At 37.3% G+C, this 22,376-nt stretch overlaps 1 protein-coding gene across 2 annotated transcripts; it reads right to left on the bottom strand.

Annotated features, from left to right (window-relative positions):
* Positions 1 to 1,234: 1,234 nt before the first annotated feature.
* On the bottom strand, positions 1,235 to 20,704 carry adpgk (ADP-dependent glucokinase). 2 transcript variants are annotated; one of them, XM_056452031.1, is made up of 9 exons: positions 20,644 to 20,704; positions 20,407 to 20,546; positions 17,238 to 17,508; positions 15,147 to 15,372; positions 9,137 to 9,199; positions 8,550 to 8,670; positions 6,770 to 6,966; positions 6,221 to 6,319; positions 1,235 to 3,952 (listed from the first exon to the last, which is right to left on the bottom strand). In XM_056452031.1, exons 3-9 carry the CDS (start codon positions 17,468 to 17,470, stop codon positions 3,395 to 3,397), a joined length of 1,497 nt encoding a protein of 498 aa, XP_056308006.1. In that variant the 5' UTR covers positions 17,471 to 17,508; positions 20,407 to 20,546; positions 20,644 to 20,704; the 3' UTR covers positions 1,235 to 3,394. The 2 variants fall into 2 exon arrangements, with proteins under 2 accessions (XP_056308006.1, XP_056308007.1); XM_056452032.1 differs by having other exon boundaries at positions 1,235 to 3,949; positions 20,407 to 20,693.
* Between the last annotated feature and the right edge of the window lie 1,672 nt (positions 20,705 to 22,376).

Below are 22,376 nucleotides of genomic sequence, written 5' to 3'. Positions count from 1 at the left end.
TAAAAACATTTCACTACAATTTTATTATCTCTATTTAAAAAAAAAACCCAAAACAGCACCATAATAATACAAAGAAAGAGTGGTTTTATAACTGGAACAGAAGTGTTTATTTATATAAAAATAATCCATACTCAAGTTAACAGAGCTAATATATCTAACGTCTGAACGTTTACGATTGAAGGACGTTTTGCCCAGTAACTGTTAAAGACTCTGTTGCATAATCACGTGTGCAAACTACAACCCTAAAACAACGTATACACTCAAAAGATTTATGAACATGAACATTCTGCTAGTTTCTCATCCCATCTAGTCCTGATAAAGTTAAATTCACTCCATAAGTACCCAAAATAAAAGAGATTCCAGTTATGATATTCCCAATTTGAAGATGCCATTTCCCAGAATGGAGTCAAATGAAAGGTTTTAAAGATGGTTTGAGAAACTAACAGCGTCAACAATCGAGTGTTACAGAAAAAAACAGACTTGAAAAACAGTACAAAACAAGACGATGTTCAGGATCTCACCTTATTCACAAACAGACTCAGTTGTAAATTCATTCCTGGTCCGTTTAATTCACAAACAGTTTTACGCTTTGGTTAAAGCCGCAAATGGGTCTGTCAAACTTTAAGGCTGATTTAAGACAAGATTAATTAGTACGTCCCATTAAAAAGATGCGTGGATGGAAATCATTGTGACCTAAAAGAATAAATGACATTATTTGTATGTACAGATTCATCATCATGTGTCACTTTTATAAACAGGAAGCATCATAAACCATTAACGCCACCATGATCAACCAGCAGCCGATGGTTACATAATGAATGTAAAATATGCACGGTTTAGATTCTCATTATGTACATCCAATGCTGGTAAACAATCCTAAAGCTAAATTCCCACCCTTAAGAACATTTCGATACATTTAAGACAAGAGTAATGAATGATACTTAATGTATACATGGCATTATGTGCGCTGAATAATGGCCATAATACCGTCAGGTAAGCTGGTGGTTAAAACTAGCCACTATAAATGTCGGCTATAAATAGTTCACCCTGTACAAAAAATAAAAAGACCCCATAATTGACTCATCCTTAAGCCATCCTATATGTAGTCTGTGTTCAATCATTTATGTTATAATACTCTGATGATGTTATAATGGCAGTGAATAGTGCCCGAGTTTTAGAGTCTCAAAAAACAGTATTAGCAGTGGGTTAATGAATGAAAAATATGCATATTAGAAACGTACAAAGGCATTCATTAACCCACTGGATCACTTTTATGATGGATATATGTGGTTTTTGTAGCTTCAAAATCTCGAGCACCATTCACTTCCATTACAAAGCTGTGAAAAGCCAGATTATTACTACTATTTAAAGGGATCGTTCACTTGAAAATGAAAATTCTGTCACCATTCACTCACCCTTTACTTGTTTATGAGCTACTTGAGTTTGAACACAAAAGAAGATATTTTGAAGAATGTTGGTTGCTGGCATCCTTTGACTTCCATAGTATTTTAACACTATGGATGTTTATGGGCAATCAGCATTCTTTAAAATATATTTTTTTGAGTGTGTGTGTTTAACAGAAGAAAGAAACTCATAAATGTTTAAAACACACATGAGAGAGAATAAATGAAGTAATTTTCATTTTTAGGTGAACTATCTCCCTTTAATACAACTCAAACTGTGTATATTAAGAGAGGCTTAAGGGGGAATAAATTATGGATGTTTTTTTTTTTTTCAAGAGAACAAATTTTTTTAATTATTACTACTTAATTTCATTAGTGTAAGATAACTTATTACTTGACACAGATAAAAAAAAAATCACTGCTGGATAAAGTTCTGCTAATTATTAACATTTACATACCCAAAAAAAAAAAGGAGTGTTCGATGGAAATTCAAGGTGTTTAAGACTTTGCGCTGGTTTCTGCACCTGCTAACCAGAGTATGATCTCCTGTCATAACTAAAATTGGTCAGACTTTACTATAAGGTTGCATTAGTTATTGTGTTTACTAACATGAACTAATAATAGGGTGGCTCAGTGGTTAATAAGAAGGTCACTGGTTCGAGTCCCAGCTGGGTCAGTTGGCATTTCTGTGTGGAGTTTGCATGTTCTCCCCTTGTCGGTATGGGTTTCCCCCACAGTCCAAACACATGCGCTATAGGGGAATTGGGTAAACAAAATTGGCTGTAGTGTGAATGCGAGAGTGAATGGGTGTTTCCTAGTACTGGGTTGTGGCTGGAAGGGAATCCACTGCGTTAAACATATGCCGGAATAGTTGGTGGTTTATTCTGCTGTGTTGGCTCCTGATAAATAAGCTGAAGAAAAATGAATGAATTAATAGTAATAAGTTCAACATTTACTAATGGATTTTTAAAATCCACATTCATTCATTCATTCATTTTCCTTTAGCTTTAGTCCCTTATTTATCAGGGGTCACCACAGCGGAGTGGACCGCCAACTATTTCAGCATATGTTTTATGCAGCAGATGCCCTTCCAGCAGCAACTCAGTACTGAGAAACACCCATACACTCACATTCACACACACACACTCATACACTATGGCCAATTTAGTTCATAGTTCACCCAATTCCCCTATAGCGCATGTGTTTGGACTGTGGGGGAAATCGGAGCACCCAAAGGAAACCCATGCCAACACAGGGAGAACATGCAAACTCCACACAGAAATGCCATCTGGCCAGTCGGATTTGAACCAGTGACCTTCTTGCTATGAGGCGACCCTAAAATCCAAATTGATGCTTGTTAACTTTAATTAATGTACCGTGAGTTAACAAGAACTAACATTGAATGGCTTTACTTTCATAACACAGACTGTATAAATGTCACAGTTAGTAAATACATTAACCAATACAACCTCATAGTAAAAAATAAAATACCAAAAAAAAATTATCATTGATTTCTGCAATAAAGAATTTGATTTCTGGTAAATAATAATGTAACACTTTATTGTGATGGTCCATTTGAGTATTAGTAGACGGTCTGCTTAATATCTGCTCCTTCAACAGACTATAAGAAACTACAAGTGCATGTCAACTTACACTAACCCTAACCCCAACCTAACAGTCTAATTATAGTCTAATGAGAATTAGTTGACATGTAGTTGCAATGTAACCTAAATTCAACAAACGGACCATCAAAATAAAGTGTGACCAATAATAATAAAAAAAACATAAAACAAATAGCGGAGGCTGGCTCATATCATTCAGTGCAGCGTTTCTCAATATAATCTCAGACGAAAAATAATAATAATCTCCAAATAGAGAATACACACTCCCAACTCCACAACAAACATCCTCTCTCCCTCTCTTCCCATCATCAGAGTCTGTCTGTTTACGAACAACGACAAAAGAAAAGGTAAAATAAAACCGGCGTGTCTCTAAATCTCAGACGTGAGCTCTGAAAATACGAGTCCCTCGGCTGAAATAGCGTCGCCCAATCCCACAGTCCTCAGCGGCTGTTTGCAGACCAGCACGGGTGTGAGATGGAAAGAAACGTTTCCTCTCCTCCACACGGTCACCGGTCGGGACGGCTCCACTTTTAGACTCTCTCTCGGCTCGGAGAAGGAGCTGTGGAAGTTTAACGGTGCCTTAAGAAGCACTTTTGAGATATCTATGGTTTGCAAACCGCACGCTTGACTGCTAGCCACACGTGCGCCCGCTGCCACCGCCGCCGCCTGGTTCCCCCAGTGCCCGTCCACCGTAGCCAGAATGTGGTACGCTAGCGTGTGGAAGTGGATGCGGGTGAGGTCAGCTTCAGATTGTGCATCCGCTCGGCCGTGTTGCTCTAGGACCCAGAGGAGGATGTCTGTGACGCGGCCCACGTCTGGTACGCCGTCCCATGCAGTGAGGTCGGAGTGGGGGCCTCCTCCTGATTGGGTCAGAAATAAAAGCTCCTGCTCGTTCAGACCGATGGAGTTCACGATGGGCATGACCTGCTAACAGAAGAGCGCGGAGAAAGCTGAACGATGTAGATTAGTTCATAATATAATACAAGGTTTCTTTTAAACATTACAGTGCATCCGGAAAGTATTCATAGCACTTCACTTTTTTAAAGTTACCGCCTTAATCCAAAATGAATTAAATACATTTATTTCCTCAAAATTCTACACACAATACCCCATAATGACAATGTAAAATCTGAAAAATCAGATGTACATCAGTATTCACAGCCTTTGCTCAATACTTTGTTGATGCACCTTTGGCAGCGATTACAGCCTCAAGTCTTTTTGAATATGATTCCACAGGCTTGGCACACTTGTCTTTGGGAATTTTTGCCCATTCCTCTTTGCAATACCTCTCAAGCTCTATCAGGTTGGATGGGAAGCGACGGTGTACAGCCATTTTCAGATCTCTCCAGAGATGCTCAATAGGATTTAGGTCTGGGCTTTGGCTGGGCCACTCAAGGACATTCACCGAGTTGTTGTGAAGCCGCTCCATTGATATTTTGGTGGTGTGCTTTGGGTCATTGTCCTGCTGGAAGATGAACCGTCGCCCCAGTCTGAGGTCAAGAGCGCTCTGAAGCAGGTTTTGATTCAGGATGTCTCTGTACATTGCTGCATTCATCTTTCCCTCTATCCTGACTAGTCTTCCAGTTCCTGCTGCTGAAAAACATCCCCACAGCATGATGCTGCCGCCACCATGCTTCACTTTAGGGATGCTATTAGCCTGGTGATGAGCGCTGCTTGATTTTCTCCAAACGTAACGCCTGGCATTCACTACAAAAAATTCAATTTGAGTCTCATCAGACCAGAGAGTTTAGTTTCTGATGGTCTGAGAGTCCTTCAGATGCCTTTTGGCAAATTTCAGGCAGGGAGTGGCTTCAGTCTGGCCACTCTACCATACAGGCCTGATTGGTGGATTGCTGCACAGATGGTTGTCCTACTGTAAGGTTCTCCTCTCTCCACAGAAGAACGCTGGAGCTCAGACAGAGTGACCATCAGGTTATTGATCACCTCCCTGACTAAGGCCCTTCTCTCCCGATCACTCAGCTTAGATGGCCGGCCAGCTCTAGGAATAGTCCTGGTGGTTCCAAACATCTTCCACTTATGGATGATGGAGACCTCTGTGCTCATTGGAACTTTCAGAGCAGCAGAAATGTTTCGGTAACCTTCCCCAGACCTGTGCCTCGACACAATCCTGTCTCGGAGGTCTACAGACAATTCCTTTGTCTCCGTGCTTGGTTTGTGCTTTGGCATGCACTGTCAACCCTGAGACCTTATATAGACAGGTGTAGCTCTTTTCAAATCATGTCCAATCAACAGAATCACAGGTGAACTCCAATGAAGCTGCTGAAACATCTCAAGAATGATCAGTGGAAACAGAATGTACCTGAGCTCAATTTAGAGCTTCACGACAAAGGCTGTGAATACTGATGTGCATCTGATCTTTCAGCTTTTTTATTTTTGATAAATTTGCAACAATATTTTTCTTTTTTCACATTGTCACATTATAGGGTATTGTGGGTAGAATTTTGAGGAAGCAAATGAATTCAATCCATTTTGGAATAAGGCTGTAACATAAAAAAATGTGGAAAAAGTGAAGCGCTATCAATACTTTCCGGATGCACTGTATATAACACACATGAGGCTTATGGATGATGGCTTTTGTGATGGTTAATGTGGTTTTTGTAGCTTCAAAAAACGAGCACCATTCACTGCCATTAAAAAATTTGCAACAAGTATTTTTTAAAGGGGCAGTTCACCCAAAAACTGCTATCATTTTTAAAACCACATAAGGGAGAGTAGATGATGTGGTAATTTTCATTTTTGAGTGAACCATCCCTTTAATACAATGCAGATTGTGAGTTCAAAATGGGTATGACCTCCCTACAGATAAGCACAGAGAAAGCAGAAGGTTGTAGATGAGCTCGCAATACAATATTACATTTTCCTTAAAGATTTATTAACCTGCTGGAGTCGTGTGGATTACTTTTATGATGGACAAATGTGCTTTGTGTAGCTTCGAGCGCTATTCACTGCCATTTAGTGTTGTCAAAAGTATTGAATTCGATACCAATCGGTACTGAAATGTTAAAAACGTCCATTTCCCGCTAATATTTTAGTGCTGTTAAGCTTTATAAAACACCACTGAGTGCCCACTGTGCTCATCAGAAATGACTAGCTGTGAAGGTCATCAGTGAAGGCCTTACTGCACCATACCAACTATAAACCCCCTGAACATCGGCCTTCATTAAACACATTTACCTCCTGCAGGATTCGGTTCATGTAGTCTCTGTCTGTCATGCTGGCCAGCTCCAGGTGAATGGGCACCTCGTTCCTCACATCTGAGATGGCCACCACCGCCTGCAGGACATCACAACACAAACACAGTGAAGGACAAGTAAAAACTAGGGATGTTCCAATACCCTTTTTCCTTTCCCGATACCTGAACTCAGGATATCGGCTGATATTGAGTACTGAACCGATACCTGAGTGTGTATCTGTTGAAACAGTTGTGTATAGTACTACTAGCCCTGTATACTTATGCATCAATAAAACAAATACATACAGTGAAGTATTATTATAATCTAACATTTCTATTATCAGACATTCAACAGTAATATTGTTTACTGTACTTGTACTGAAACAGGTTCAAGAAGATGGTATCGGATCAGTTTATGGTCTTAAATACTTGTCGATAACACTATTTGTTTACTTAAAACTCTAATATGGGATACGTGGGAACATGCTATGAGATGCTCAAGAATTGTTTTATTTCAAATAAATGTGCATTGAGTGATTTTGGTGTCAGACCTCTTTGAGTCGTTCCTCCCAGAGTTCCCGGCCCATTCCTTCCATCATATGCAGTCCGGACAGAACCACCAGATCCGGCTGGAAGTCCTCCAGACTGGCCACGAACATCTCCAGCGCACTCATTTCCCCATTGGAGACATCGTGGGACAGAATGAAGCGATTCGCTTGAGGAGCTCGTGAAGGACCCCACTGTTCACCTGGAGGGGGCGGCAGAGAGGAGACATTTAAATGCAGGACACTACAGGCAAACATTTGTTCATTTGTATTTTTTTGAAACATGCATTGGTCCATTTTAAGATTTTGGGCTTTTTGGCTTTTTATAACATGTTTTTAGTGCAAATAAAGCACTGTGAATGATCTTCATGTGTTCATTTGTGTCTGTAGATTTAAATTGGAGTACATACTCACCGGCCACTTTATTAGGTACGTGAGTATTTTAGAAACTGCTGATCTACTGTGATTTTCACACATAACCATCTCTAGAGTTTACAGAAAATGTTCCAACAAAGAGAAAATCTCCAGTGAGCGGCAGTTCTGTGGGCTTAAATGCCTTGTTGATACCAGAGGTCAGAGGAGAATGGCCAGACTGGTTCCAGCTGATAGAAAAGCAACATTAACTCAAATAAGCACTCGTTACAACCGAGGACTGCAGAAGAGCATCTCTGAACACACAACACATCCCACCTTGAGGCAGATGGGCTACAGCAGCAGAAGACCACACCGGGTGCCACTCCTGTCAGCTAAGAACAGGAAACTGAGGCTACAATTCACACAGGCTCAACAAAACTGGACAATAGAAGATTGGAGAAACGTTGCCTGGTCTGATGAGTCTCCATTTCTGCTGCCACATTTGGATGGTCGGGTTAGAATTTGGCGTCAACAACATGAAAGCATGGATCCATCCTGCCTTGTATCAGTGGTTCCGGCTGGTGGTGGTGGTGTAATGGTGTGGGGGATATTTCTTGGCACACTTTGGGCCCATTAGTACCAATTGAGCATCGTGTCAACACCACAGCCTACCTGAGTATTGTTGCTGACCATGTCCATCCCTTTATGACCACAGTGTACCCATCTTCTGATGACTACTTCCAGCAGGATAACGCACCGTGTCATAAAGCGTGAATCATCTCAGACTGGTTTCTTGAACATGACAATGAGTTCACTGTACTCAAATGGCCTCCACAGTCACCAGATCTCTATCCAATAGAGCACCTTTGGGATGTGGTGGAATGGGAGATTGGCATCATGGATGTGCAGCCGACAAATCTGCAGCAACTGTGTGATGCTATCATGTCAGTATGGAGCAAAATCTCAGGAATATTTCCAGTACCTTGTTGAATCTATGCCATGAAGGATTAAGGCAGCTCTGAAGGCAGAAGGGTGTCCAACCCGGTACCAGTAAGGTGGCCGGTGAGTGTATATCCTTAAAATCTCTTTTTTTTTTTTTTATTAGTTCATTCATTTGTCCATCTGATCTGATTTTATACAGCGTTTTAGTCTTATTAACAAGGTCAATGTGTCTGTGTTTTTGTCTGCTGATTTAATGAGTGATTAAATGAGGTGTCCAAAATGCCCTCTGCAAATATCTTTACATAATTGCATTTGCAATTCTTAATGTAATCACTTTGGAGACGTAATCATTGTAATAACTCTGTCTGGATCTATATACAGGTCTTGTCTTAATGTCTCTGGTCTTACTGTGAATGATTTATTTGCTGAATATTCACTTTTAATTGTATCAAAGTAAACACTTGTGAATATCAATTCGATTGAGTCTCACCTGACTTGTACTCCAGGATCAGGTGGTACTCGTCTGTTTCCTGTAGAGATTCTGGCGGCACCACAATCTGCTCATCCAGCATGTCATGAAGCTTCGGCCCCACCGGACCACACAACAAGACCTGAGGGAGCACAGCTGACTTTAGAGAACTACAATCAGGTGCATTTCAGGTACAGACAGTCTGCTTTCAGCCTATTAAAGGGACAGTTCACACAAAAATGAAATTTACTCACACTCAAGTGGTTGCAAACGCATGAATTTCTTTCATTTGTTGAACAGAAAAGAAGATATTTTGAAGAATGTTGTAAAAAAGCAGACATTGACTTCTGTAGTAGGAACAAAAAATATTATGGAAGTGAAAGGCTCCTGCTTTTCAACATTCTTCAAAATATCTTCCTAACAGGAATTCATGTGAACATTTGAGTTGATGAAAAAAAAAAAGAATGTTTGGTGTAGAAATGATTTTCACTTCAAACTGCAAGCAACACTGAAGTAAACATGAAGGATTAAAAGAGACCTCTACGTTATTTTGGAAATATATTTAGTCTTTTTTTTTTTTTAATGAAGGATAAGAAAAAAATACTCACCACGAGTTGTGGGTTAGATGCCAATTTCTGGCCAATCAGAGCAGCATTTCCGCCCACATAAAGCTGTAAGAAAAAAAAAAGCTAATTAAATGTAAATTATTTTTCATTCAAATGCACAAACTCAATTACATGTGTATTATGGAGCAAATGATTCTATAATGTGACTCTAGAAACCAAAATGACAACTTTTTCATTCAAATATCAAAGTAGTGTCGCCACAAAACTGTGGAATTTCCAATTTCGATACGATACCTTGAAAAATATCGATATTCAATACCTTGGGGAACAATTTCTGCAACATTAAAACTATGCAAAACAAGTAAAAACTAAATAAATGAACCATATAATCTCATTTTCTGATTAAAACAGTGTAAAATCTTAATATCATAATATAAAAAAAAAGTGTTGAAATCTTAACGTTATCATTGCTTATTCATTCATGTGCGAGAGAGCAAAGACAGTATGGATAAAAACTAAAGGCAAGACTGTATCATTTTAAATATTTCAGTGTCGATATATTGATATTTTTGATAATAGTCATTTTATATTGTTGAATAATAGTATATTAGTATATATCCAATATGTATGTATGTATGTATGTATGTATGTATGTATGTATGTATGTATGTATGTATGTATGTATATATATATATATATATATGTATGTATATATATATATATATATATATATATATATATATATATATATATATATATATATATATACACATATACATACATACATACATCAGAATTAGAATCAGAATCAGAAAGAGCTTTATTGCCAGGTATGTTCACACATACGAGGAATTTGTTTTCGTGACAAAGCTTCTACAGTGCAACAGGATTACAGAGACAGGACAAAAAACAGATAATATATATATTTTAAAAAATAGAAGTAAGTAGTGAGTGCAAATATACATATATATATATATATATCCAATATGTGTGTATGTATATATATATATATATATATGTATATATATATATATATATATATATATATATATATATATATATATATATATATATATATATATATATATATATATATATATATATATATATATATATATATATATATATCCAATATGTGTGTGTGTGTGTATATATATATATATATATATATATATATATATATATATATATATATATATATATATATATATCCAATAAATATATATATATCCAATATGTATGTATATATGTATGTATGTATGTATGTATGTATATATATATATATATGTGTGTGTGTGTGTGTGTGTGTGTGTATATATACACATGTTTACAGTAGGAAATTTACAAAATAATCTTTACATAATATAATGATTTTTGGAATTAAAGTAAAACTCGATCCTTTTAGCCAATTTTTGGCATTTCCAAAAAAATATACCTGTAGAACTGAAGACTTCAGGGTCATATATTATAATGCATATCATTTCTTCTGAAAAAAATGACGATGAACACTGTCTTTTAATTACTGCTGATCATCCCGAATTAAACCTGACACAGAAACTCCGTTCCCCTCGGGCCCGTCTCCTGCATTCACATTAAACCATCAGATCTCAAGGGCCAGATTCATTTACAGCAGCAGCCAAAATTAAACAAGACTTTTGTAGATCACACATAGATTTCTTTGTATCTAACCACACTAAGAGCAGTCAAACCTGTCAGACAACTATGTATTTTTATCATTACCCCTGTAACATCAATATGACAAACGTTGTGACAAAATTTGAGACTAGTATACCATGTGTTGGTGGGGAGGAGGGGTGTTAATGTATTTTATTTCCCTTTTTTGCTATTCTGATATTCGTTGTACATTTGCATTCAACATAATGTTACATATACAGTAGTCAACATTTGGAGTTGATCAAAACCTTTCATCAATGTTGTCCTAAAACTATTGAACAACACCCATTATTGTCTTAGAGCAATAACGAACAACCTTTTGGATCCTCTTCAAATATTTACTACAGTATTCCATAACATACTTACATTTGAGGGCAAAATTATGAGTCCTCTGTGAATTTTTTTATTAATTTTTTAATAATATTTCCCAAGTAATGCCTAACAGAGCACAGACAGCATTTCCTATAATGTGTTTTATTCTGAAGAAAGTCTTATTAGTTTTAGTTTGTCTTGAATAAAAGCAGTTTATACATTTTTATAACCATTTTTAGGGTCAATCTTATTAGCCCCTTAAGAATTTATTGTTCTCGATTGGCTACAGAACAAACCATTGTCAGATAACCTGCCTAGTTAACCTAGTTAAGCCTTTAAATTGCACTTTAAGCTCAATATTAGTATCTTGCAAAATAACCAGTGGTTGGAAAGAGTACTGAAAAGTCATACTCAAGTATCACTACTTAACCAAAAATGTAGTGCATGTAGAATAGAAATATCTGTGGTAAATATTACTCAGGTATGAGTAGCCACTTTTAAAAGAGTAGTGAGTATTACACCATGACAGGTTGATGCTTTTACATGCAATGTGTGCGTATGGCTGGTTTATACTCCTGTGTCGAGTAATTGCTGCATGCCTTGCGCGTAGTCGTGCATTTATACTTCTGCTTGCTGTTTGTGTTGCTCTGCAATGACACTTCCGAAACACTAGATGGCAGTAGGTGTTTATGTTCCTCTGTGTTGAGTTTTGTTTTTTCTGAACGCTACCTTAATGTACAAGTAGCTAAAACTCGCTCATTCAGAGGTGGGAATCAGCGGATGTGCAACAACTTTAATCATCAGGTAAACATAAAACAACAGTCTCCATCTGGAGCTCCATCACGAGACTCGACACTTGTAAACACTCACTTTATCTGGCTCTCAGCGCCGCCCACACTCGTCACAACTACCAAGTCGACCAATCACAGAGCTTGCACTACATGTCATTGGAACGTGTAGTTACATTTTTTGAGAGGTGCGCGTCAGCAACAGCGAGGACTATGCGACCGCTCGAATATTACTAAATATTTCCCTTTACTATAAATTACTATAGTATTTTCGATACGTAACTGATACGATAAGATACGATAAAGATACGATTTAGATACGATAAGTTTCTGTTTTGTACAGCATATTATTTACAGTAAATAACTGAACAATTCTGCCTCATATACGTTTGACAGTTTTATTGATCACTAAAAAAATGATTGACTTGGATTAAAGTTGCTTCGATTTAAAAATGAAAATTGCAAAAATAGTTTAGATGTATTTTTTATTGCAAATGCCACAAAAATCACCCTGCACAACTAACTAAACTTTAGATTTTGTAACAACAGTAAACCATTTTTTTTGTTATAAGGCCTGGTTTTGTGGTGACTAGGCATGTGCCGGTATCACATTTTCATGCTGCGATTAATTGATTGAGCTTTTATCACGGTATACGGTATTATCACGATATTGTAATTTTACTAGTGAAACAGGTAAAAAAAACACAAAAAACTTCAGTTTCATCAACTTAGTAACTTTAATAACTTTTTAATTAACTAAAAGTACTTCAAACATTTAAATACAAACAAATATAAATAAAACAATACACAATATAAAAGTAAACTTGAGCAGTTATATCAAAGTGAATGTGCAAAGGGAAACCGTCTTCGATCAGCAATCCCTCTGCATTTTTTTGGAACCCAAAATATTTCCAAACCTCTGACTTTACCCTTTTTGAAGGGGGATGAATTGTCGGCAGCGTTCCTCCTTCCGCCATGCTTCTTCTTCGTGTGAGGATTAGAGAGCGGTGGCAGCAGCAGCGCGCGCTGTGTGCACACAGTGCTTCTACATGCGGGGATTGTTTACATCAGAGTGCGCATCAGTTCTGCGCAGCATATACGCAGTGTTTCTTCAAGCGGTTGATGGAAAATAAGCTGAAGGGGGATAAATTGTCGGCAGCGTTCCTCCTTCCGCCATGCTTCTTTTTCGTGTGAGGATTATAGTGCGGTGGCTGCGGTGGCAGCGGCGGCGCGCGCACAGTGCTTCTACATGTGGGGATTGTTTACATCAGAGTGCGCATCAGTTCTGCGCAGCATATACACAGTGTTTCTTCAAGCGGTTGATGGAAAATAAGCAAAGGCGCGTTCTAAGAATATAAATTCGGATCTATTATTTTTCACTGTATTTTGAAGTGCCCGCGATAACAATATCGTGCATATTCATTACCGTGATTTATCGCATTACCGAATACCGGCACAAGCCTAGTGGTGACTGTACTTTAAAATTAAATTAATATAATTTTAATTTAAGTGATGAAAAATGTTGAAATCCTAACAGTAAACAGACTGTTAGAGAGCTGTAGAGCTGAATTTATACTTTCGCCTGGTGCCGCATCATGCACGTCACGAAACGGATTAGGCTTTTATACTTGTTGCGTTCGCCGTTGTGATATTCTTTAAAACGTCAGGGGGCTGTCAAAAGAAACTGATCGTGAAATCAGACGGACAAACAGACAAGTAGGAAGTTTCTGGAACTACGTCATATCATTAATGTCAGTCAATATTTGTAAACTAATTATTTTTATTGTTTTTTTAATTATTTGAATGATTTTTATAACCATTCAAGATTTTTTTTAAATCAAACTTTGATGCATCACTTGCTTTTGTTCATATCTCGGAAAGTTATACCTATGATAATTTATTAAAATAGTAATGACAACAGAACATGAGTTGCTTTACAAATATATGTTTTATTATGGCAAGAATAAAAGCAAAAAAAAAAATAAAATACACTCACTAAAAAACAGAGATTTTTTTTTTTTTGATTTAGCCCGCTCCACAATTCACACATGACTGTCTGGCTAGTTTCTGTCCTTCTTATGCTAAAAAGGCAGTAATAGCCCAACATTCCTGACCATTATCACCAATAAAGCCCAGAAAAACAGGCCATGGGTATATTGTAAATCGATAGGATCAAATATTCCTTTCCAGTTATCAAAGTAATAATTAGTTCCTTATTTAGTTTTGTAACTATTAAATTGTTTTAAATTCAAAATTAAATATATACATCAGTGTAAAACCTATGACTGGTAAAAAAACACATTTCTGTTATTGTGTATCCGGGTCTCCACCTTTGCCATAGACTCTTTTGGCTTAAACAAACTTATCCCTCAAGCTTTTCTAAACTTATTAACAAAAACTTTCCTCCTTTCCCACGGCTGTTGCAGTTTCTAGCCAAGAATTATTGATCATCTGGTTATCTCCATGATTACGGATCATAAAGATGTTGGTACAGTCGTACTGTTTCAGACAAAATCTCTTCAAAGTGGTTCATATTCAACTCAAATCAAATGCTGCGCCGCGCTAACTGTTCGCTCGAGTCTCAAAAAAAAAACAAAAAAAAAAACATCCGCTCCGCCAGCCGAAATAATGTCACGCGCACCCAGAGTGAACCTCCGGGATGACGTCACATTCGCCCCGCGCACTTAAGCGAACTAGCAGACTCGTCGAGTATAAACCAGGCTTGAGGTCACACCCGGTTAGTATAAATGATTTAGCTGAAAATATCCTTTAGAAACTTAAAAGTAATCAAAAAGTAATCAGATGTAATCAGTTACTTTATTTTTATAAAGTAATTGAAAAGGTACCCTACTTATTACATTTTAAATAGGGTAATTTGTAATCTATTACATTTCCAAAGTAACCTCCCCAACACTGCTTAAGGGGCTAATAATATTGACCTTAAAATGCTTTTTAAAAAATTAAAAGCTGCTTTTAATTCCAGCCAAAATAAAACAAATACGACTTTCTCCAGAAGAAAAAATATTATAGAAAATACTGTGAAAATTTCCTGAATCTGTTAACCATCATCTGGGAAATATTTGAAAGAGAATTAAGATGTCAAAGGAGGGCTAATCATAATACACATATGCATAAAGAAAACAGCCTGTGGGACAACAGTGTGTTCAGGGAGCAGCGAATCTCTGTTCAATCACTCCCTGCTCACACCCTGAAGGAGAAGCATGTAGTAAAGCCCACTAAACCCACTCCTTACTGTCATTAAACACTTTATCTCCCACCTGAGCGCCGGGATACTCGGCAGCAGCTCGTGCGATCCTCTGGAAAACCTCCTTATCTGAGAAGAAACGCTCTGCTGCTGCGCCCTTCCCCATGTAGTGAACGAAGGCCTCCTTCAGGTCCTCTTTGCTGTGTAGCACCTCGTGGTCTCTGCCGGAGCCGGGTTCGAGAGCAAGCGCTTGCAGCAGCCCCACGCCGGACACCACCACGTCCACACAGGCATTCACCCTGACACAAACACAGAGGCATGATGGGAAGGGCTCTAGGACAAATGAACCTGCTCGTGTTCAAACCTGCTAGTCGTGAGAGCAACTTATCGTGCAAATGCTAACAATGAATGTTTAAATACACAATCGATTCTGCATTGATTCAGACTAGAGATTTTTAAAAACGCATCATTATTTGCTCTTGAATCAATTCTGCGCTAATTTTTTTACAGTAGATGGCGCTGTAGGCTAGTTTTTAGATGCATTCTAGGCTAGTTTTTAAAAGCAGATATCGCTCTGGGCTAATTTTTAAACAGCAGACGTCACTCTAGGCTAGTTTTTAACAGCAGATGGCACTCTAGGCTAGTTTTTAGATGCTCTTTAGGCTAGTTTTTAACAGCAGATGGCGCTCTAGGCTAGTTTTTAGATGCTGATGTCACTCTAGGCTAGTTTTTAAAAGCAGATATCGCTCTGGGCTAGTTTTTAAACAGCAGACGTCACTCTAGGCTAGTTTTTAGAAGCTCTTTAGGGTAGTTTTTAACAGCAGATGGCGCTCTAGGCTAGTTTTTAGATGCTCTTTAGGCTAGTTTTTAACAACAGACGTCACTCTAGGCTAGTTTTTAACAGCAGACGCCACTCTGGGCTAGTTTTTAGATGCTCTATAGGCTAGTTTTTAACAACAGACGTCACTCTAGGCTAGTTTTCAAGAGCAGATGTCACTCTAGGCTAGTTTTTAACAACAGACGTCACTCTAGGCTAGTTTTTAACAGCAGACGTCACTCTAGGCTAGTTTTTAGATGCTCTTTAGGCTAGTTTTTTACAACAGACGTCACTCTGGGCTAGTTTTTAACAGCTGACCTCACTCTAGGCTAGTTTTTAACAGCTGACGTCACTCTAGGCTAGTTTTTAGATGCTCTTTAGGCTAGTTTTTTTACAACAGACATCACTCTAGGCTAGTTTTTAGATGCTGATGTCACTCTAGGCTAGTTTTTTACAGCAGACGTCACTGTAGGCTAGTTTTTTACAGCAGACGTCACTCTAGGCTAGTTTTTTACAGCAGACGTCACTCTAGGCTAGTTTTTAGATGCTGATGTCACTCTAGGCTAGTTTTTTTACAGCGGATGTCACCATAGGCTAGTTTTTAACAGCAGACGTCACTCTAGGCTAGTTTTTAGATGCTGACGTCACTCTAGGCTAGTTTTTAGATGCTGACGTCACTCTAGGCTAGTTTTTAACAGCAGACGTCACTGTAGGCTAGTTTTTAACAGCAGACGTCACTCTAGGCTAGTTTTTAGATGCTCTTTAGGCTAGTTTTTAACAACAGACATCACTCTAGGCTAGTTTTTAAGAGCTTTTTAACAGCAGACGGTGCTCTAGGCTAGTTTTAAGATGTGCTGTAGGCTAGTTTTAACAGAAGATGGCGCTCTAGGATAGTTTTTAACAGCAGACGGCGCTCTAGGCTAGTTAAGATGTGCTGTAGGTTAGTTTTAACAGAAGATGACGCTCTAGGCTAGTGTTTAACAGCAGACGTGCTCTAGGCTAGTTTTTAACAGATGACTGCTCTCTAGGCTAGTTTTTAACAGCTGCCAGCGCTCTAGGCTAGTTTTTAAACAACAGATGGTGCTGGTGCTTTAGGCTAGTTATTAGATGCGTTCTAGGCTAGTTATTAACTGCAGACGATGCTCTAGGTTAGTTTTTAGATACCCTCTAGCCTGGTTTTTAACAGCAGATGGTGCTCTAGACTAGTTTTTAACACTACAAAGAAAAAAAGACAGAGAAATGAACATCTTGGATGATGCGGAGCTGTTGTGAGTGAGTAAATTTTTAGGGATTTTCAGGTAGTAAACTAATAATTAATTGAAGTGCCGCCTCCGCTGTGTTTCTCACCCCACTGCCACTCTCCCCCAGCGGCGGGCTGGAACCGTGATGAGGGTCTGCCAGGCACGAGCGATGGCCTCCTCCAGTGTGGGTGGGCGGGGCTCAGATCCTCCACCGGCCTCCATCGGTGGCAGTGATTGGCTGACATAGCTGAGCACGCGGGCTGGCAGCTCTGGGTCAGTGTGGTAGAGATAACCCATCCCTAACGCCAACACCGCCACCAGCACAGCCTTCCTCCACATGACCGACACACTCTCTCTCACACACACACACAGAGGACCTGTCAGACACACAACCAGAGACACTCCGTTCAGTCACTGGCTCTCGCTACTTTGTGGACCACAGTAAAACATTGGTTTATTTAGACATGTACTATAGAAATACCAATAGCTTTTGGACATTTACCATGTTAATACCATGTTTTTTGTTAGCATGCCAGGGTTGTACAACTTTTTTTTGAACATCTATTATGTTAATACCAAGTTTTTTATAACATAGCATGCTAATGCAATTTTACAGGGCACATATTGTAATACCATGTTTTTTTTTATAACTTACCATGGAAAACAACATGTTTTAGACATTTACCATGTTAATACCATGTTTTTTATAACATAGCATGTTAATACAATTTTATGGGGGCACATATTATTGTAATACCATTTTTTATAACATACCATGGACACTTTTTTGGGCATTTACCATGTTCATACCATGTTTTTTTTTGTTAGCATGCCAGAGTAGTACAACTGTTTTTGGACGTTTCCCATTATAATACCAGTTTTATATAACATAGCATGCTAATACAATTTTATAGGGACACATATCATTGTAATACCATGTTTTTTTACAACATACCATGAAAATACAACACTTTTTGGGCAATTATTATCTTCATACCATGTTTTTGTTAGCATGCCAGTGTAGTACAACTTATTTTTAAACATGTATAATGGTAATAAAGTTTTTCTAACATAGTATGGAGGCCCATATTATTGTAATACCATGTTTTTATAACATAACATGGAAATACATTTTTTTTTGGACATTTACCATGGTAAAACCATGTTTTTTTGCAAGCATGGCTGTGTAGTACAACCTTTTTTAACATGTATAATGGTAATACCAAGTTTTTTATAACATAGCATGTTAATACAATTTTATGGGTACACATGTTTTTGTAATACCATGTTTTTTTATAACATACAATGAAAATACAACACTTTTTGGGCATTTATTATCTTCATACCATGTTTTTGTTAGCATGCCAGTGTAGTACAACTTATTTTTAACATGCATCATGGTAATAAAGTTTTTCTAACATAGTATGGAGGCCCATATTATTGTAATACCATGTTTTTATAACATACCATGGTAAATGTCCAAAAATGTATTTCCATGGTAAAACCATGTTTTTTTGCAAGCATGGCAGTGTAGTACAACCTTTTTTAACATGTATAATGGTAATACCAAGTTTTTTATAACATAGCATGTTAATACAATTTTATGGGGACACATGTTTTTGTAACACCATGTTTTTTTTTATAACATACAATGAAAATACAACACTTTTTGGGCATTTATCATGTTCATACCATGTTTTTTGTTAGCATGCCAGTGTAGTACAGCTTATTTTTGAGCATGCATCGTGGTAATAACGTTTTTTTTAACATAGCAATGAAATAATCATTTTTTGGACATTTACCATGTTTATACTTTTTTTTTGTTAGCATGCCAGTGTAGTACAACTGTTTTAACATGTATCAAGGTAATACCATGTTTTTTATAACATAGCATGGTAATATAATTTTATGTGAGGCAAGTATCAAGGTAAAACCATAATTTTTTTTGTTAGCATGCTAGTGCAGTACAACTTTTTTTATCATGGTAATAAAGTTTTTTATAACATACAATGGAAATACAAATTTATTTGGACATTTACCATGGTAATACCATGTTTTTTTTTTGTTAGCATGGCAGCGTAGTACACCTTTTTTTAACATGTATAATGGTAATACCAAGTTTTTTTTAACATATCATGGTAATACAATTTTATAGGGGCATGTATTATTGTAATACCATGTTGTTTTTTTTACATAACATGGAAATACAACACTTTTTGGACATTTACCATGGTAATATCATGTTTTTAAGAATACCATGGTAAAATATTTTTTGGACATGGTCATACCATGTTTTTTTGGATATCTATCTATCTATCTATCTATCTATCTATCTATATATATATATATATATATATATATATATACACATATATATATATATACATGATAAACCAATGCTTATAGATTTGTTCCATGGTAATGTTTTGTTGTTGTGCTTTTGCATATACATCATGGTAATACTTAGCTTTTTTTGGATATATACCATGAGACCATGCGTTTTAGTTGTTGTTTTGATATTCAGTGTTGATAATATTTATTTAATTTATGCTTCAGAGTAAAATAATACTAGTTTCCAAATAATACTAGCCACAACCCAGAAAATCAACTCATTTTTAAGACATGAACTATAGTATTACCGTGGTACTTTGGAAATGCATAATGGTCTATCATGCCATTTCCAACATGCTACCAATGTAATTGCATGTTTAGAACATGCAGCTTTATCATGCTTCTCACGACAGTCGATCGACGTGTATTATGACTATTATACCATGTTCTCTGTGCACCGAGCATGTCACAGGAAGTAGATTTTAGATTTATCACTGAAACCAGCGCAAAGCAAGTCTATTAATAACACTGCTGTAGCTATGCATGTGCACACATCTCCCTCTCTCCATATATAACGTATATCAGCTCAGAGAGATGTGTTTGACAGATATATAACATTTAAAGCTGATCATTAAGAAACTTAAGCCAATAATACACCAGTGGATGGCTAGTGCTAACACACCTTTTCTGCACATTAATTCAACACGACCAATCAAATCACGCATTTGACCTTCATCACCTTGATCATTCGAGTTCTTAAAGACAATATTTAGCTACATTTTACATTAATGATAAGTAACATGTTAAAGTGAAATCAATGAGCTAACATGAGCTAGCCACATAGCACATAAACCATCAGTTTGCACAGCAATAAAGAGGATTAAACACTTCATCCTGATGATAATATAAAGAAAACACTCGTCTACAGATAGCAGATTACTAACCTGAAGGATGATAATAGCAGTGAGAGTGTATGTGGAGAAGTTGAGTTGTGTCAGTGCTCTTGCTGAAGTAAAGTCTCTCTGAAAGTGACTAGCCGATCCACTCCGTTACCGATAACCTAGTAACAGGCACGAGCTAATCGCTAATAAAACGAATCAGAAAGTTAACTGACATTACAAAAAAACAATATAACTAATTTAGTTCTAAAATGTGTGTAGTTTTCAACTTTTAGCCCTTACGTTTGTTTTAAGTTTTGTTTGTTGCTGGCTTTGAGGAAATTAGCTAACATTGCGGTTAAAGCGAACCCCCGGTAGCCAATCAGAAGCTCCACCGAGGATCATGACGTAACCGGAACATGACGTCGAGTGGATCTGCTGATGCAAGGAAATTATCTTTGACCGGCGCCACGTCTAAATCCTCAGAGCTCAGCAAGTTTTGAAATATTATAACACACCCTGAGCAAATATTTAAAGCACAGCGAGCAAAAGGTATATTGGGCATAAGGTATTGTATATAATACTTCTCAAAATGACCCACATTTTATTGTAGTGTAATTATACGCGTGTACGTATATTATATTATATTATATTATATTATATTATATTATATTATATTATATTATATTATATTATATATATTATGTTATATTATATTATATTAAAGTTTATTATATTATATTTTGAATAGGCGACATGTTGGTGTCATGTAAGTAGAGGGGTCTGGATGCTTTTGCAGTTCAATCTGAGCTGCATCCAATGCTTTTTAATGGCCTCGCCTAACCCTACCCCTCACAGTGACGTCACTCGCTCCATAAGAGTGCATTGTGTCTGACATTGCATCGTTGAGTGATGCAGTCTCAGCTTGCATCAGAAAGGCTGCATCCAGATACTGTTGGCTGCTGAAGTGCAGATTTATGATTCGGTGCAGATGAAAAAACTCATTCATTGATTCATTCATTAATTTTATTTTCGGCTTAGTCCCTTTATTAATCTGGGGTCGCCACAGCGAAATTAACCGCCAACTCATCCAGCATTTGTTTTACATAGCGGATGTCCTTCCAGCTGCATCCCATCACTGGGAAACACATACACACTTACTCACACACACATACACTACGGATAATTTAGCCTACCCAATTAACCTGTACCACATGTTTTTGGACTGGGGGGGAAACCGGAGCACTCGGTGGAAACACTTGCGAACGCAGGGAGAACATGCAAACTCCACACAGAAACACCAACTGACCCAGCCGAGGCTCAAACCAGCGACCTTTTTGCTGTGAGGCGACAGCACTTTCTACTGCGCCACTGCGTCACCTCCGAAGAAGAAAAAACTACTATTGAGAAATTGGTCTTTTAAATCTAAAGACAAATTGAAAGTGTAACAAAAGAAACACTAAACATTTTATTTTCACTGTTTTCTTTTGATTATTATGGAAAAACATTTTTTGTAAGTCAAAAAGCCCGAAATATTACAATTGTTAAAGCTTTTGCTCAGCAGTACTGCATTTATTTTAATATTGATCATGAAATATTATATCTAGATAAAGTACTGTATTTACGAGAATTTATTTTAAAATGTAATTTAATCGTGATGAAAAAATGAATGTCTCAGAGTCACATGATCAGAAACGTTTTTATTCTATTAAATTACAGTTCAAAACTAAATATCAGAATGTTTCGGTTTAAATAACCATGTGTTTGTAATAAAGTTCATTGATTTTCCTTCGATTTAGTCCCTTTAATCATCAGGGGTCGCCACAGCGTAACGAACCGCCAACTTATTTAGCATATATTTTACACAGTGGATGGCCTTCCAGCTGCAACCCACTGGGAAACACCCATACACACTCATTCACACGCATACACTATGGACAAAATAGCTTACCTAATTCCCCTATAGTGCATGTATGACTGGGGGGGAAACCGGAGCACCCTGAGGAAACCCACACCAACACAGGGAGAACATGCAA

The sequence above is a fragment of the Danio aesculapii genome, chromosome 25 (genome assembly GCF_903798145.1).
Source record: "Danio aesculapii chromosome 25, fDanAes4.1, whole genome shotgun sequence".
Taxonomy (NCBI): domain Eukaryota; kingdom Metazoa; phylum Chordata; class Actinopteri; order Cypriniformes; family Danionidae; genus Danio; species Danio aesculapii.
Note: the sequence above shows the minus strand (reverse complement) of the source record. Positions and strands in the feature narration are given on the sequence as shown.

What these genes read in the sequence shown, in the direction of transcription:
- adpgk (XM_056452031.1), bottom strand. Translation starts at nt 17,470, where the DNA reads ATGTGGAGGAAGGCTGTGCTGGTGGCGGTGTTGGCGTTAGGGATGGGT. An exon ending in GATCCTGGAGTACAAGTCAG is followed by an intron (nt 6,967 to 8,549) that starts GTGAGACTCAAT and finishes CGCCCCCTCCAG; the next exon opens with GTGAACAGTGGGGTCCTTCA. An exon ending in TGAACCGAATCCTGCAGGAG is followed by an intron (nt 3,953 to 6,220) that starts GTAAATGTGTTT and finishes CTCTTCTGTTAG; the next exon opens with CAGGTCATGCCCATCGTGAA.